The sequence below is a fragment of the Oratosquilla oratoria genome, chromosome 15 (genome assembly GCF_046742065.1).
Source record: "Oratosquilla oratoria isolate Oo_2021 chromosome 15, ASM4674206v1, whole genome shotgun sequence".
Lineage (NCBI taxonomy): Eukaryota > Metazoa > Arthropoda > Malacostraca > Stomatopoda > Squillidae > Oratosquilla > Oratosquilla oratoria.
In genome coordinates this window covers 66,450,045-66,462,970 of record NC_134791.1, presented here as the reverse complement: position 1 = coordinate 66,462,970, position 12,926 = coordinate 66,450,045, and the positions used below count along the sequence as shown (strand labels likewise).

The 12,926-nt window shown below is 35.9% G+C and overlaps 1 protein-coding gene across 2 annotated transcripts in view; it reads right to left on the bottom strand.

The window, feature by feature from the left end:
• Window positions 1-12,926, bottom strand: part of LOC143033487 (ribosomal protein S6 kinase delta-1-like) — a 329,868-nt gene that overhangs the window by 223,389 nt on the left and 93,553 nt on the right. The window contains exon 6 of one of the 2 annotated variants that reach the window (XM_076198986.1): window positions 5,997-6,029. The exons of the other annotated variant lie outside the window; for it this stretch is intronic. Coding sequence (XP_076055101.1) covers window positions 5,997-6,029 — 33 coding nt within the window. The remainder of the gene's footprint in view (window positions 1-5,996; window positions 6,030-12,926) is intronic. 2 annotated transcript variants of the gene reach the window in all.

The window sequence follows — 12,926 nt, the reverse complement described above, 5'->3', positions numbered from 1 at the left end:
TTCTTATCTCGGTCTTCCACTTCTATCATAATCATCTCTACTGTATTCTTTCCATATATGACACCTTTCACGTTTATATCCTTCTTAGTCAGGAACATAACTCCACCCCCTTGTTTTTTCTCTCTGTTTCTAATCCAATAATTGTATGTATCATGTCCTACACTGTTGGGTGGTAGTGGGCCTTTTAATTTTGTTTCTACAATTCCCATTATGTCCGGTTCTTTTTCTTTCAAATAATCATTCAGTTCATTCAATCCTGTTATCAATCCATCTATATTTGTGTAAGACACTCTTAGTTTTCTGCCACTTCCATTGTATTCTCTGTTTCCCTTATGTTTTTCTTTAGTATGTCGAACTGCTTTATTTTCATGTTCACTACTCTCCAATAGAATCTCTCTTTCTCTGACTCCGTTCTTTCCTCGTTTTTTGCCTTAGCTTCAATTCTTTTCTGCTTTTCTGCCTCTCTTTCCTCCTTATTCATTTCTCTTTTTATCCATACCTTTTTATATTGATCATTTGTTGCTAGTTTCCCTGTCTTGGATAGAATTTTCTCTGCTGTTGTTTGTGACCTGAATTTAATCTTAATTGGTCTGGTCTTATCTGTACTATATTTTCCGAGTCTGAATTTTTCCTCAATTTCCTTTATAATTTCTGGTTCATCTTCCTGGACTAATTTTAATAAACTGCTTACTCTTTCATTTTCCTCCTTGATTCTTGCGGTTCTATCTGGGTTATGTTTCTCTTCCATTCCTAATATAATTATACATTTCTTTTTGTCAGCTAATTCTCTTACTATATTCTCCTTCTGTCTCATCACTTTAATAACTGAGTCTTCATTATGTTCTTTCAATTGCTGTTTGACTATGTCAGTGAATGAAACCTTATTCCCTTCTTGAGTTATTCTCCAATTTTTAGCTTCTGTAGCTATTTTCTCTCTGTTTTCATTACTATTCTTCTTCAATTTCTCATTCTCCTCCTTTACATTTCCTAACTGTCTTTTTAGGTCCTCTATTTCTTCAGTTAAGTTTCTGTTAGCCTTCTCTAGTTGTTCTAACCTTTCAATTCTTTGGAAAATGGAGTCTACGTTACCTAACTTACGCTCCAAGTCCTCGATCACCTTATCAACTCTCTCCTCTAGTCTTATCAGTCGGGGGGGGGGGGGTTGTGTCCCCCCCACCCTCTTTAAATCCCTGGAACATATTCTCGTCACTTTCTTCTGTATTGCTCCTCTCTATACTTCTAATCTTTACATTTTTATTTGCCATTTCGTCATCACTGAGCTGGTCCGGTGGTCGTTTCATGTTGACCTTACGCCCGTCTGCCTGGGCCAAGTCCTCCACATCCTCATTTCCTTCCATTTCCCCAGCAATCCCTCCCCCTCTCCTCTTTCCTTACTTTCCCACTACCTCACGAGCAATTTCCCCCCCCCTGCAAATACAAAAAGGCACTTCTCTTTGCGTTGGTATCCACAATCTGCACTTTTCTTCAGAGCGTTCTTCAAGCCGTCCGTTCGTTGAAAGTGTGTATTTACCTAGTTGTATTTACCTAGTTGTATTTTACGGGAAGGGGAGCTATGCTCGTGAGGTCCCGTCTTCATATCTCATTTTATCTAAACTATTTTTAAATTCATGTATTGTTTTTGCACACACCACTTTCTCATCTAACTTGTTCCAACTGTCTATTGCTCTGTGAGGAAAGCTGTTCTTTTTCAAATCTCTTCTATAGTTGTCTTTTTTTATTTTCTTTCCGTGTCCTCTTGTATTTCTGTCATCCCATTTTATCAGATTCTCTCTATCAGTAATTTCTATGCCTTTCATGATTCTGTAAATAGCTATCAAATCTCCTCTCTCTCTTCTTTGCTCTAGTGTCTGTAGTTTAAGTTTTTGTAGTCTCTCTTCATATGATAGTTTTGAGAGTGTTGGTGCCAGTTTTGTAATTGCTCTTTGTATTCTTTCAAGTTTTTTTATACATTTTTTTGTACTTGGTGACCATATCGTTGCTGCATATTCTAATCTTGGTCTTATCAGGGTGATTAGGATTTTCCTCACCATTTCTTCATCCAGGTATGTAAATGCCACTTTGATTGTTCTTATTAAATGATAAGTTTCTCCAAAAATCTTATTTATATGTTTCTCAGGTGACATATTATTCATAACAATGACTCCCAGGTCCCTCTCATTTTCTACTCTTTTTATTCCTTCTTCTCCCAAATTATATGATCCTGTTATTCTGTTTTTGCTTTTTCCAAATTCCATTATACTACACTTTTTTGTATTGAACTCCATCTCCCACTTCCTACTCCATTCTTGTACTTTATTTAGATCTCTCTGTAGTGATTCACAATCTTCTTCAGTTTTCACTCTTTTCAGTAATTTTGCATCATCTGCAAAGAAGCTCATATAGCTTTCAATTCCTTCATCCATATCATTAATATATATAGCAAACATTATTGGGGCCAGAACTGTTCCCTGCGGGACACCGCTTATTACTTCATTCCATTTTGAGTGCTGATCTCTTATCACTACTCTCATTTTTCTTTCTTGCAAAAAGTCTTCCATCCAATTTAGCAATTTACCTTGTATTCCTCCTTCATATTCTAATTTCTTAAGCAACTTCTTATGTGGTACTTTGTCAAAAGCTTTTTTTAGGTCTAGAAATGCACAATCAGCCCATCCATCTCTTTCTTGTATTATATCTATTAGCCTTGAATAGAAACATATTAAATTGGTGACGCATGATCGTCCTTGTCTGAATCCAAATTGCCTTGGATTTAGTACGTTGTTTTTTTCCAAGTATTTTACCCATCTACTTTTGATAATTCTTTCACATATTTTTGCTATTGTACTTGTTAGAGAGACTGGTCTATAGTTGGTAGGTTCTTCTTTATTTCCTCCTTTATATATAGGTACTATATTTGCTTTTTTCCAATCTTCTGGAACTTTTCCTTCTTTTAAGGAACTGCTTATTATGCTATGTATTTTGTCTGCCAGTTCATTCCTGCATTCTTTCAGAATCCAGTTTGCTATTTCATCTGGCCCATGCGATTTTCTGACATCAAAATTACCCAAGTGTGTCAATATTTCATTCTTTGTTACTTCTATTTCTTCCATAGGGGGGACTTTTTCCTTCCACTCAATCTCTTCAGGTTGTATATTTTCCCTTGTAAACACTGATTTAAAATGTTTGTTCATAATTTCTGCCATTTCCATTTCCTCAGTGTATTCAACTCCTCCTTGTCTTAATTTCTCCAAGTCTTGTTTGTTTTTCAGTTTATTGTTTACAAATCTGTAGAATAGTTTTGGTTGATCTTTACACTTTTCTATAACATCTTTTTCATATTTTCTTTTTTCCTCTCTGCACTTTTGTACATATTCATTTCTATAACCAGTATATATTTTCCATTTTTCAGGTCTTCTGTCTTTTTTCCATCCGGTCCAGGCTTTGTCTCTTTTGTCTTTTAACTCCCTACAACTTTTGTTGTACCAGCATTTTACATATTCTTTTTCTTGTTTTTGTCTTGGGACATACTTTTCCACTCCTTCTTTGTAAATTTTTGTCAAAATATTCCATTTCTCTTCCACTGATGTTTCTTCTTTGTATATTTCTTCCCAGTTTTCTTGTTGGAAGAATTCTCTTATTTTATCAAAGTTTGTTTTTTCATACATCAATCTTCCTTTTCTATATTGTTCATTTCTTTTCATATATTTTTCTTCATTAAGTTCCAGTTCAATCAATATGTGGTCACTTTTACCTATTGGTGTTTTATATTCAATCTTGTCCACTATTCTAGGTTCAGATGTAATTATTAAGTCTAGCCTCGATGGTTCTTCTTCATTTCTATACCTAGTGTTCTCTTGTATCCATTGTGTCATTGAATGGTCAGTAATCATCTCAAGTAGAGCATTTCCCCATGAGTCATCACCACTCTTTACTGTCATTTCTTCCCAGCAGATTTCTTTGCAATTAAAGTCGCCCATCATAACTATTCTTCCTCCGTCTTCCATTATTTTAGTTAATGCTATCTTTGTGTCCTCTAACATACTTTTATGTTCACTCTCCTCCCATGAGGCTGTTTTCGGAGGCACATAATTGATCACAAATTTTCTGCTCTTCTTATCTCGGTCTTCCACTTCTATCATAATCATCTCTACTGTATTCTTTCCATATATGACACCTTTCACGTTTATATCCTTCTTAGTCAGGAACATAACTCCACCCCATTGTTTTTTCTCTCTGTTTCTAATCCAATAATTGTATGTATCATGTCCTACACTGTTGGGTGGTAGTGGGCCTTTTAATTTTGTTTCTACAATTCCCATTATGTCCGGTTCTTTTTCTTTCAAATAATCATTCAGTTCATTCAATCCTGTTATCAATCCATCTATATTTGTGTAAGACACTCTTAGTTTTCTGCCACTTCCATTGTATTCTCTGTTTCCCTTATGTTTTTCTTTAGTATGTCGAACTGCTTTATTTTCATGTTCACTACTCTCCAATAGAATCTCTCTTTCTCTGACTCCGTTCTTTCCTCGTTTTTTGCCTTAGCTTCAATTCTTTTCTGCTTTTCTGCCTCTCTTTCCTCCTTATTCATTTCTCTTTTTATCCATACCTTTTTATATTGATCATTTGTTGCTAGTTTCCCTGTCTTGGATAGAATTTTCTCTGCCGTTGTTTGTGACCTGAATTTAATCTTAATTGGTCTGGTCTTATCTGTACTATATTTTCCGAGTCTGAATTTTTCCTCAATTTCCTTTATAATTTCTGGTTCATCTTCCTGGACTAATTTTAATAAACTGCTTACCCTTTCATTTTCCTCCTTGATTCTTGCGGTTCTATCTGGGTTATGTTTCTCTTCCATTCCTAATATAATTATACATTTCTTTTTGTCAGCTAATTCTCTTACTATATTCTCCTTCTGTCTCATCACTTTAATAACTGAGTCTTCATTATGTTCTTTCAATTGCTGTTTGACTATGTCAGTGAATGAAACCTTATTCCCTTCTTGAGTTATTCTCCAATTTTTAGCTTCTGTAGCTATTTTCTCACTGTTTTCATTACTATTCTTCTTCAATTTCTCATTCTCCTCCTTTACATTTCCTAACTGTCTTTTTAGGTCCTCTACTTCTTCAGTTAAGTTTCTGTTAGCCTTCTCTAGTTGTTCCAACCTTTCAATTCTTTGGAAAATGGAGTCTACATTACCTAACTTACGTTCCAAGTCCTCGATCACCTTATCAACTCTCTCCTCTAGTCTTATCAGTCGGGGGGGGGGTTGTGTCCCCCCACCCTCTTTAAATCCCTGGAACATATTCTCGTCACTTTCTACTGTATTGCTCCTCTCTATACTTCTAATCTTTACATTTTTATTTGCCATTTCGTCATCACTGAGCTGGTCCGGTGGTCGTTTCATGTTGACCTTACGCCCGTCTGCCTGGGCCAAGTCCTCCACATCCTCATTTCCTTCCATTTCCCCAGCAATCCCTCCCCCTCTCCTCTTTCCTTACTTTCCCACTACCTCACGAGCAATTTCCCCCCCCCTGCAAATACAAAAAGGCACTTCTCTTTGCGTTGGTATCCACAATCTGCACTTTTCTTCAGAGCGTTCGTCAAGCCGTCCGTTCGTTGAAAGTGTGTGTGTGTGTGTGTGTAAGGTCAGCATTACCCATAGAGAGGTCATATATGAGCTCTGATCTGGGAGGGTAATAACTGTTGATCATGAGTCCAATACATGATCCAAGATCATGGTGAATTACATGCTGTTGCTTTTCAACTTTATGCTGCCATATAAATGTTGAATACATTTTATTTCAAAATTTCAACATCTGTTTGGTCTCAAAGATGCTGAAAGTCAGGGCTTCTACTGTATGCTGTATAATACTGAAATCTTTTACATATATACAATGCTTTCTGTACTCAATGCATGGAAAAAGAAATAGCTGTTGTTTAAACTGATGGAAACATTCAAAACAATGACAATATTGTCTTATCAATACATTTACCTGATTTCTTGGCTATGTCTCCTTTATTTGAAGCTTAGAAAAAGAATTATAAATTCATCAAAATCATACCTTTGAAATTATATGAAGAATATTTGGAATTCTAGAAAAAAAAAATCCTTGTCCCTTCAATCTTTAAAAAATTAAAGGCAAGCCCAAAAATAGATCCATAGAAGAAGGTTAGCCTACATTTACATAGGAGTAAATTACCAAATTGATGATGAAGGATCATCAGTACTATATGGAACATACTGTCCCTTCAACCTTTAAAAATTGAAGGCAAGCCTAAAAATAGATCCATAGAAGGTTAGCCTACATTTACATAAGAGTAAATTACTGAATCAATGATGAAGGATCATCAGTACTATATAGAATACACTGTATACACAGAATAGAGAACTACTTATATATAGAATATATATGTAACCAAAGAGAATATGGTTATATATACCATATATATATATATCCATATATGGTTGATATATAACAATATAGAATCTATGATTTCAATCCAATGATGTATTCAGTAGATTTTGTGGAGGCCAATGTCATCTGACTCATGACAAATCAATCAATTTGTTACCCCAGGTCTCTCTTGCAGGAAACCTGCAACCCCAATGTAACCAGCTATAGCCACCAGCTTGGCCCATAAGTTAATCAGGAAAGAGACTTTGTGCTGCATTTACCTAATTGTAGTATACAGGAAAGAAGCAACAATCTTTGGGTCCCTTCTCCTACTCTCCAATTTATTATACCTAGCCTCAAATTCAAGCACAGTTCCAACTTAATCTATACCCTTGATTTCCAATTGTCATATTTAGATTTGAATTCATGTACTGTTCAAGCTTGGGCTGTATCACCTATGCTATTCCAAGTATTTATATATCTATATGGACAACTGTATTTCTTCACATCATTTAGACATGTGGTCTTTCTTTGTCTCCATAATCTTTTAAAGCCTTCCCATCCTTAATCAAATGATCCCTTTTGTCAATGCAATCTATCCCTTTTAGTGACCTGAATATTGTAATATCACTAGTTTCTTTTCAATCTTTCAAAGTTAATAGACCCAATGTAGTATAGAGAGGGTGAGAGTAAGTCAGTAAAGAATGTAAAAGACAGGATCATGAGAGCATTATTCCTTTCCTGTATACTACAATCAGATAAATACAATTAGACAAATACATAACCAAGCAGACCACTAACAAAACACTCATTAATGGACCTATCTTTTTACTCTTTTCTTTACTCAACAAATGTACCTTTGCACACATGACACAAATCACTAAACAAACACTCTTTTCCCTATTTAACAGATACACCATATGCATCCAAAGCTCCCTTTACCCCATTCATCTCAATCTTAGTCTTCTTCTTGAGCTTACTCCATCCACTTCTTTCCATATTCTCTTTGCTAGCTTTTCTAATCTATTCTATCCATATGCTCAAACTACCTCAGCTCTCTCTGTTTTACCTATACAACAGTTTTTTTCCTACCCCCATTCTCTGCCTCACCATGTTTCACTTAATTTATTCTTGTAAAACCTATCATGTTTCTCAAACACTTCATCTCAAAGAGTCTTTTCTTTTATGCCTCCCTGACATTTCAAATCCATTCCATATGAGGGTACAACCATTTTCACATTTTGTATTAATCCTCAAGACCCATTTCTCATAACACTCTTCATTTCACCCAAACATTCAAATTCCCTTACTCTATAATTCACTTTCACATCTACTCCTCCATTCAATTTTACATGCAACCACACATACTCAAGACTAATAGATATAATACAACAAAGGGATGGATGGGCTGATTGTGCTTCCCTAGACTTACAAAAAAGCCTTCAACAAAGTACCACACAAAAAACTATTCAAAAAAATTGGAACACATACAAGGGATACAAGGCAATCTACTAAACTGGATGGAGGATTTCATGCATAGTAGAAAAATGAGAGTAGTGCTCAGAGAAAAGTGTTCAGGTTGAGAGGAAGTGATTCGTGGAGTTCTGTATTAGCTCCAAAAATGTTTGCTACTTATATGAATGACATGGATGAAGATGTGGAATGTTACATGAGCTTCTTAGCAGATGATGCTAAATTGCTGAGGAAAGTGAAAACTGAAATGTACTGTGAATCACTACAGAGAGACCTAAACAAGGTTTGGAAATGAAGTCAGAAGTGGGAAGTGGACTTTAACATTAAGAAATGTAGCATAATGGAGTTTGGAAAAAGTTAAAAAAGAATATCACGACAACATACAATTTGAACAAAGGAAGTAAAGAAAGTGGGATCTGAAAAAGACCTGAGAGTAATTATCTCAAACGACTTGTCCTCTGATAAACAAATAAACAAAATTGTTGGAGAATCCCATAACTTGCTAAGATCAATAAAAGTGGCGCTTACCTATTTAGATGAAGAAATTAAAAAAAATATATATATATATATGAGTCACAATAATAAGGCCTAGACTGGAGTATGCTGTAACATTATGGTCACCCAGTACCAAAAAAAATATAAAGAAAATTGAAAGAATCCAGAGAGCAGCCACAAAAATGACCCCAGCACTTTCAAACTTGTCATATGAAGAAAGACTGGCTAAATTGATGTTACCAACTTTGGAACACAGAAGAGAGAGAGGTAACCTACTGACCATCTACAGAATCATGAAAGCCATGGAAATACTTAATAGAGGACTTACTAAATTGGGACAAGAGGAACACAAGAGGACATGGAAAAAACTCAAAAAGGATAGTTATAGAAGAGATCTGAAAAAAAAAAAAAAAAAATCCCACACTGAGTGGTGACACTTGGAACAAACTGGATGAAACAATAGCATGTGCAAAAACCAAACTCAAATTTAAGAGCAAGCTAGACACTGTGAGATACAAAGGCAGAACACCATGAGTGTAGCTCCCCTTCCCGTGAGGTACAAATAGGTAAAATACACACACAAGCAAACCTCCAGATTAACATATTAAAAGTGAAACGTCTCAACAGGGTCACATTAGCAGGATACCTAGGTTGTGTTAAATGGGAAGGGGAGTGCTTATGGATACCTAAGATGGTTGATTACAGTGTAAATAGTGAGTACTAAAGTAAAATGGAAGAAAATGATGACAGGCCAGAGAAGCCCCATGAAGGCAGAACATCAAACCATAATGTAAACACATACCCAGAACCATCTATTGGTACAAGAGCAAAGCATAATGTAAATATGAGCTTAAGATCGACTTTGGGTATGAAAAGATTTTTCTTCGTGGTGATGAAGGTAATTTTTCTGGATTCAGTGGGTATAATAAAAGACTTTTTAGAAGAAGTATAGACATAGAGAGAGAGATGATACTTATGAAGGAATCATTGAAGCAAAAGACTAATTTCATATGGAGGGCAAATCAAGAAATAAAGAGCGATTTAAAAAAAAAGTAAATACTGAAATAAATGAAGACGTAAGTGCACTTAAAAAAAAAAAAAAAAAAAAAAAAAAAAAAAAAAAAAAAAAAAAAAAAAAAAAAAAAAAAAAAAAAAAAAAAAAAAAAAAGGCCAAGTTAAAATGTAAAAATGAGAGGTTGAAAAATAATGATAATACAAATAGTGTGACTACAAAGAAAGAGGTAAATGAACAAATAAAGGCAATGACAGAAAAAACAGGAAAAAACAGAGGATGATCTACAACAACTCAGGAATGAATGGAAGAAAGACCAAGAAAAAGATAAGGTAATTTTTAAAGAAATAGTTCATCAACAAATGCAGGAGAATGCCAAAGATACAGTCATTAAGGTAATTAAAGAAAAAGAAAATCTAGTAAGAGATACAGAGGACAAAAATAAAGTGTATAGTAGTATATGGTCTAAAGGAAAAACATAACCTAAATTGGTCTCACAACCCAAAGGTTTGACCACTAATGTTTAGTCCCAGATCATCCCCTTGGTGGCTGCTGAGTTGTCTCACTTACTCACCTTTCAATTTCTTACAGAGAATACATCTATTTCAGTCACTGTAGATACTGGTGCAGAATGTAGTCTCATAAGTAGAAAGGCTTATTATGCTCTCCGGGATTTGTACAATCTCTTTTTTGTAATAGTTTGCATTCTGTACAAGGTCTGTTCATATTCACTTAAGGTTTTCCTCACATGTTACAGTTTTCCATGTCACTTTTGTTGTTGTATCTGGTATTGCTCTTACGTGTGATTGCCTCTTGGGCACTGATGCTCTTACAGTGCATGGGATTGATATATATCCTTGTCGCTGTGTAGTGACTTTCTGTAATTTTGTTATTCCTGCAACAGGTAGGCCAGTTTCCATTTGCGATTCCCCTCCTGTGCATGATCAGATCATACATTTGCCTTCAAAAGGACCTCCTTGCTTTAACTCTCCTATTCTTTCTTGTGCTGCTGTTGTAGGAGAGCATCGTATTGGACCTTCAAGTACAGTTCAAGTTCCAGTGCATATTTCAGGTGCTCCAATTGGGTCTGATGTTTTATCTCAGCCTGACTCTGTTCATGTTCATCACCTTGCTTTGGAAGGGACTCTCTCCATTGTCTTATAGCACAGTCCTTGGTTGACAGCATGTTACGTGAAGGCATTGTACAGGAGTCTCACTCAGAGTGGAACTTGCCACTTCTATTGGTGCCTAAGAAAGATGGATCTTTTCATCCTGTTATTGATTATAGGTGAGTTAACAAGGTAACTATTCCTGACCATTACCCTTTACCTGTATTAAGTGACCTTCTCCAGTCCATTGCCACTGGTAATAGTGTTCACCACCTTAGACTTAAAAGTGGGTTTTTGGCAGATACCCCTGGAAGAGAAGTCTCATAAGGTCACAGCCTTTTCAACTCCCAATGGACATTACGAATGTCTTCATTGCCCCATGGGGTTGCGGAATACTTCCTTGACTTGACAGTACTTGATTAACTCCATTTTTCATGACCTAGTGGGGAAAAGACCTTTTGTTTACCTAGATGATTTAATCTTAGTTTCCAAGGATGTGGAAAGCCACTTCACTAAGTTGTCCATGGTCTTGCAACGTTTTGCTGAAGCTGGATTGAAACTTAATTTGCCCAAGTGTTCTTTTCTTAAGTCCAGCATCCAACTCCTTGGTCCTGTTGTAGACAAATATGGTATTCACACTACTGACAATAAGGTCAAGGGAGTTAGGGACTTCCCTATATCTAGGTCAGTTGAGCATGTACTTTCCTTCCTCGGGCTGGCAGGATACTATCATGCATTTATTAGGAATTTTGCTTCAATTGCTTCCCCTCTAACACATCTCAAGAAGGACACTTCCTTCCAGTAGTGTGATGTTCATCAGGAAAGTTTTGATTCTTTGAACCATGCACTTACTGAAGCACCTGTGTTGGCATTCCCAGACTATAACCTTCCCTTAACTATTTGTACAGATGCTTCTGGTACAGGTATTGGAGCTGTACTTATGCAGTAAGTAGACGGATGTAGACCCCATGTTCTTGTATATGCTAGTCGCATTCTTAACAAGCCTGAGTCTCATTACTCTGTCACCCACTAGTCCCAACATCTGGCCCCCCAACTCCCGATTGCAACCCCATGGACTATTATATGTGGGGGCACAGTTGAAAAAGACACCAATTGTACTGCCTGCAACACCAAGGATGAGCTGATTGCCAGGATCAAACTGGTGTTCATGCATCTCTTGAAGGACAGAGTGAAGGCCGCATGCTGCAGGTTCAGGTCCTGCCTGGATGCCATAGTGGAGGCTCAGGGTGGCTTCTTTGAGTGAGCTATATTTGGCAAAAGATCCTCTAAGAGATGCACTATGAATTTTGAGAATACATGAATTTTTGGCCAAGATATGACGCTTATCTTTCCTTTCTGAAAGTGCCAAATTTATCCCAAACACCCTGTATATATGTGTGTATTTACCTAGTTGTATTTTACGGGAAGGGGAGCTATGCTCGTGGGGTCCCGTCTTCATATCTCATTTTATCTAAACTATTTTTAAATTCATGTATTTTTTTGCACACACCACTTTCTCATCTAACTTGTTCCAACTGTCTATTACTCTGTGAGGAAAGCTGTTCTTTTTCAAATCTCTTCTATAGCTGTCTTTTTTTATTTTCTTTCTGTGTCCTCTTGTATTTCTGTCATCCCATTTTATCAGATTCTCTCTATCAGTAATTTCCATGCCTTTCATGATTCTGTAAATAGCTATCAAATCTCCTCTCTCTCTACTTTGCTCTAGTGTCTGTAGTTCAAGTTTTTCTAGTCTCTCTTCATATGATAGTTTTGAGAGTGTTGGTGCCAATTTTGTAATTGCTCTTTGTATTCTTTCAAGTTTTTTTATACATTTTTTTGTACTTGGTGACCATATCGTTGCTGCATATTCCAATCTTGGTCTTATCAGGGTGATTAGGATTTTCTTCACCATTTCTTCATCCAGGTATGTAAATGCAACTTTGATTGTTCTTATTAAATTATAAGTTTCTCCAAAAATCTTATTTATATGTTTCTCAGGTGACATATTATTCATAACAATGACTCCCAGGTCCTTTTCATTTTCTACTTTTTTTATTCCTTCTTCTCACAAATTATATGATCCTGTTATTCTGTTTTTGCTTTTTCCAAATTCCATTATACAACACTTTTTTGTATTGAACTCCATCTCCCACTTCCTACTCCATTCCTGTACTTTATATAGATCTCTCTGTAGTGATTCACAATCTTCTTCTGTTTTCACTCTTTTTAGTAGTTTTGCATCATCTGCAAAGAAGCTCATATAACTTTCAATTCCTTCATCCATATCATTAATATATATAGCAAACATTATTGGGGCCAGTACTGTTCCCTGCGGAACACCGCTTATTACTTTATCCCATTTTGAGTGTTTGTCTCTTATCACTACTCTCATTTTTCTTTCTTGCAAAAAGTCTTCCATCCAATTTAGCAGATTGCCCT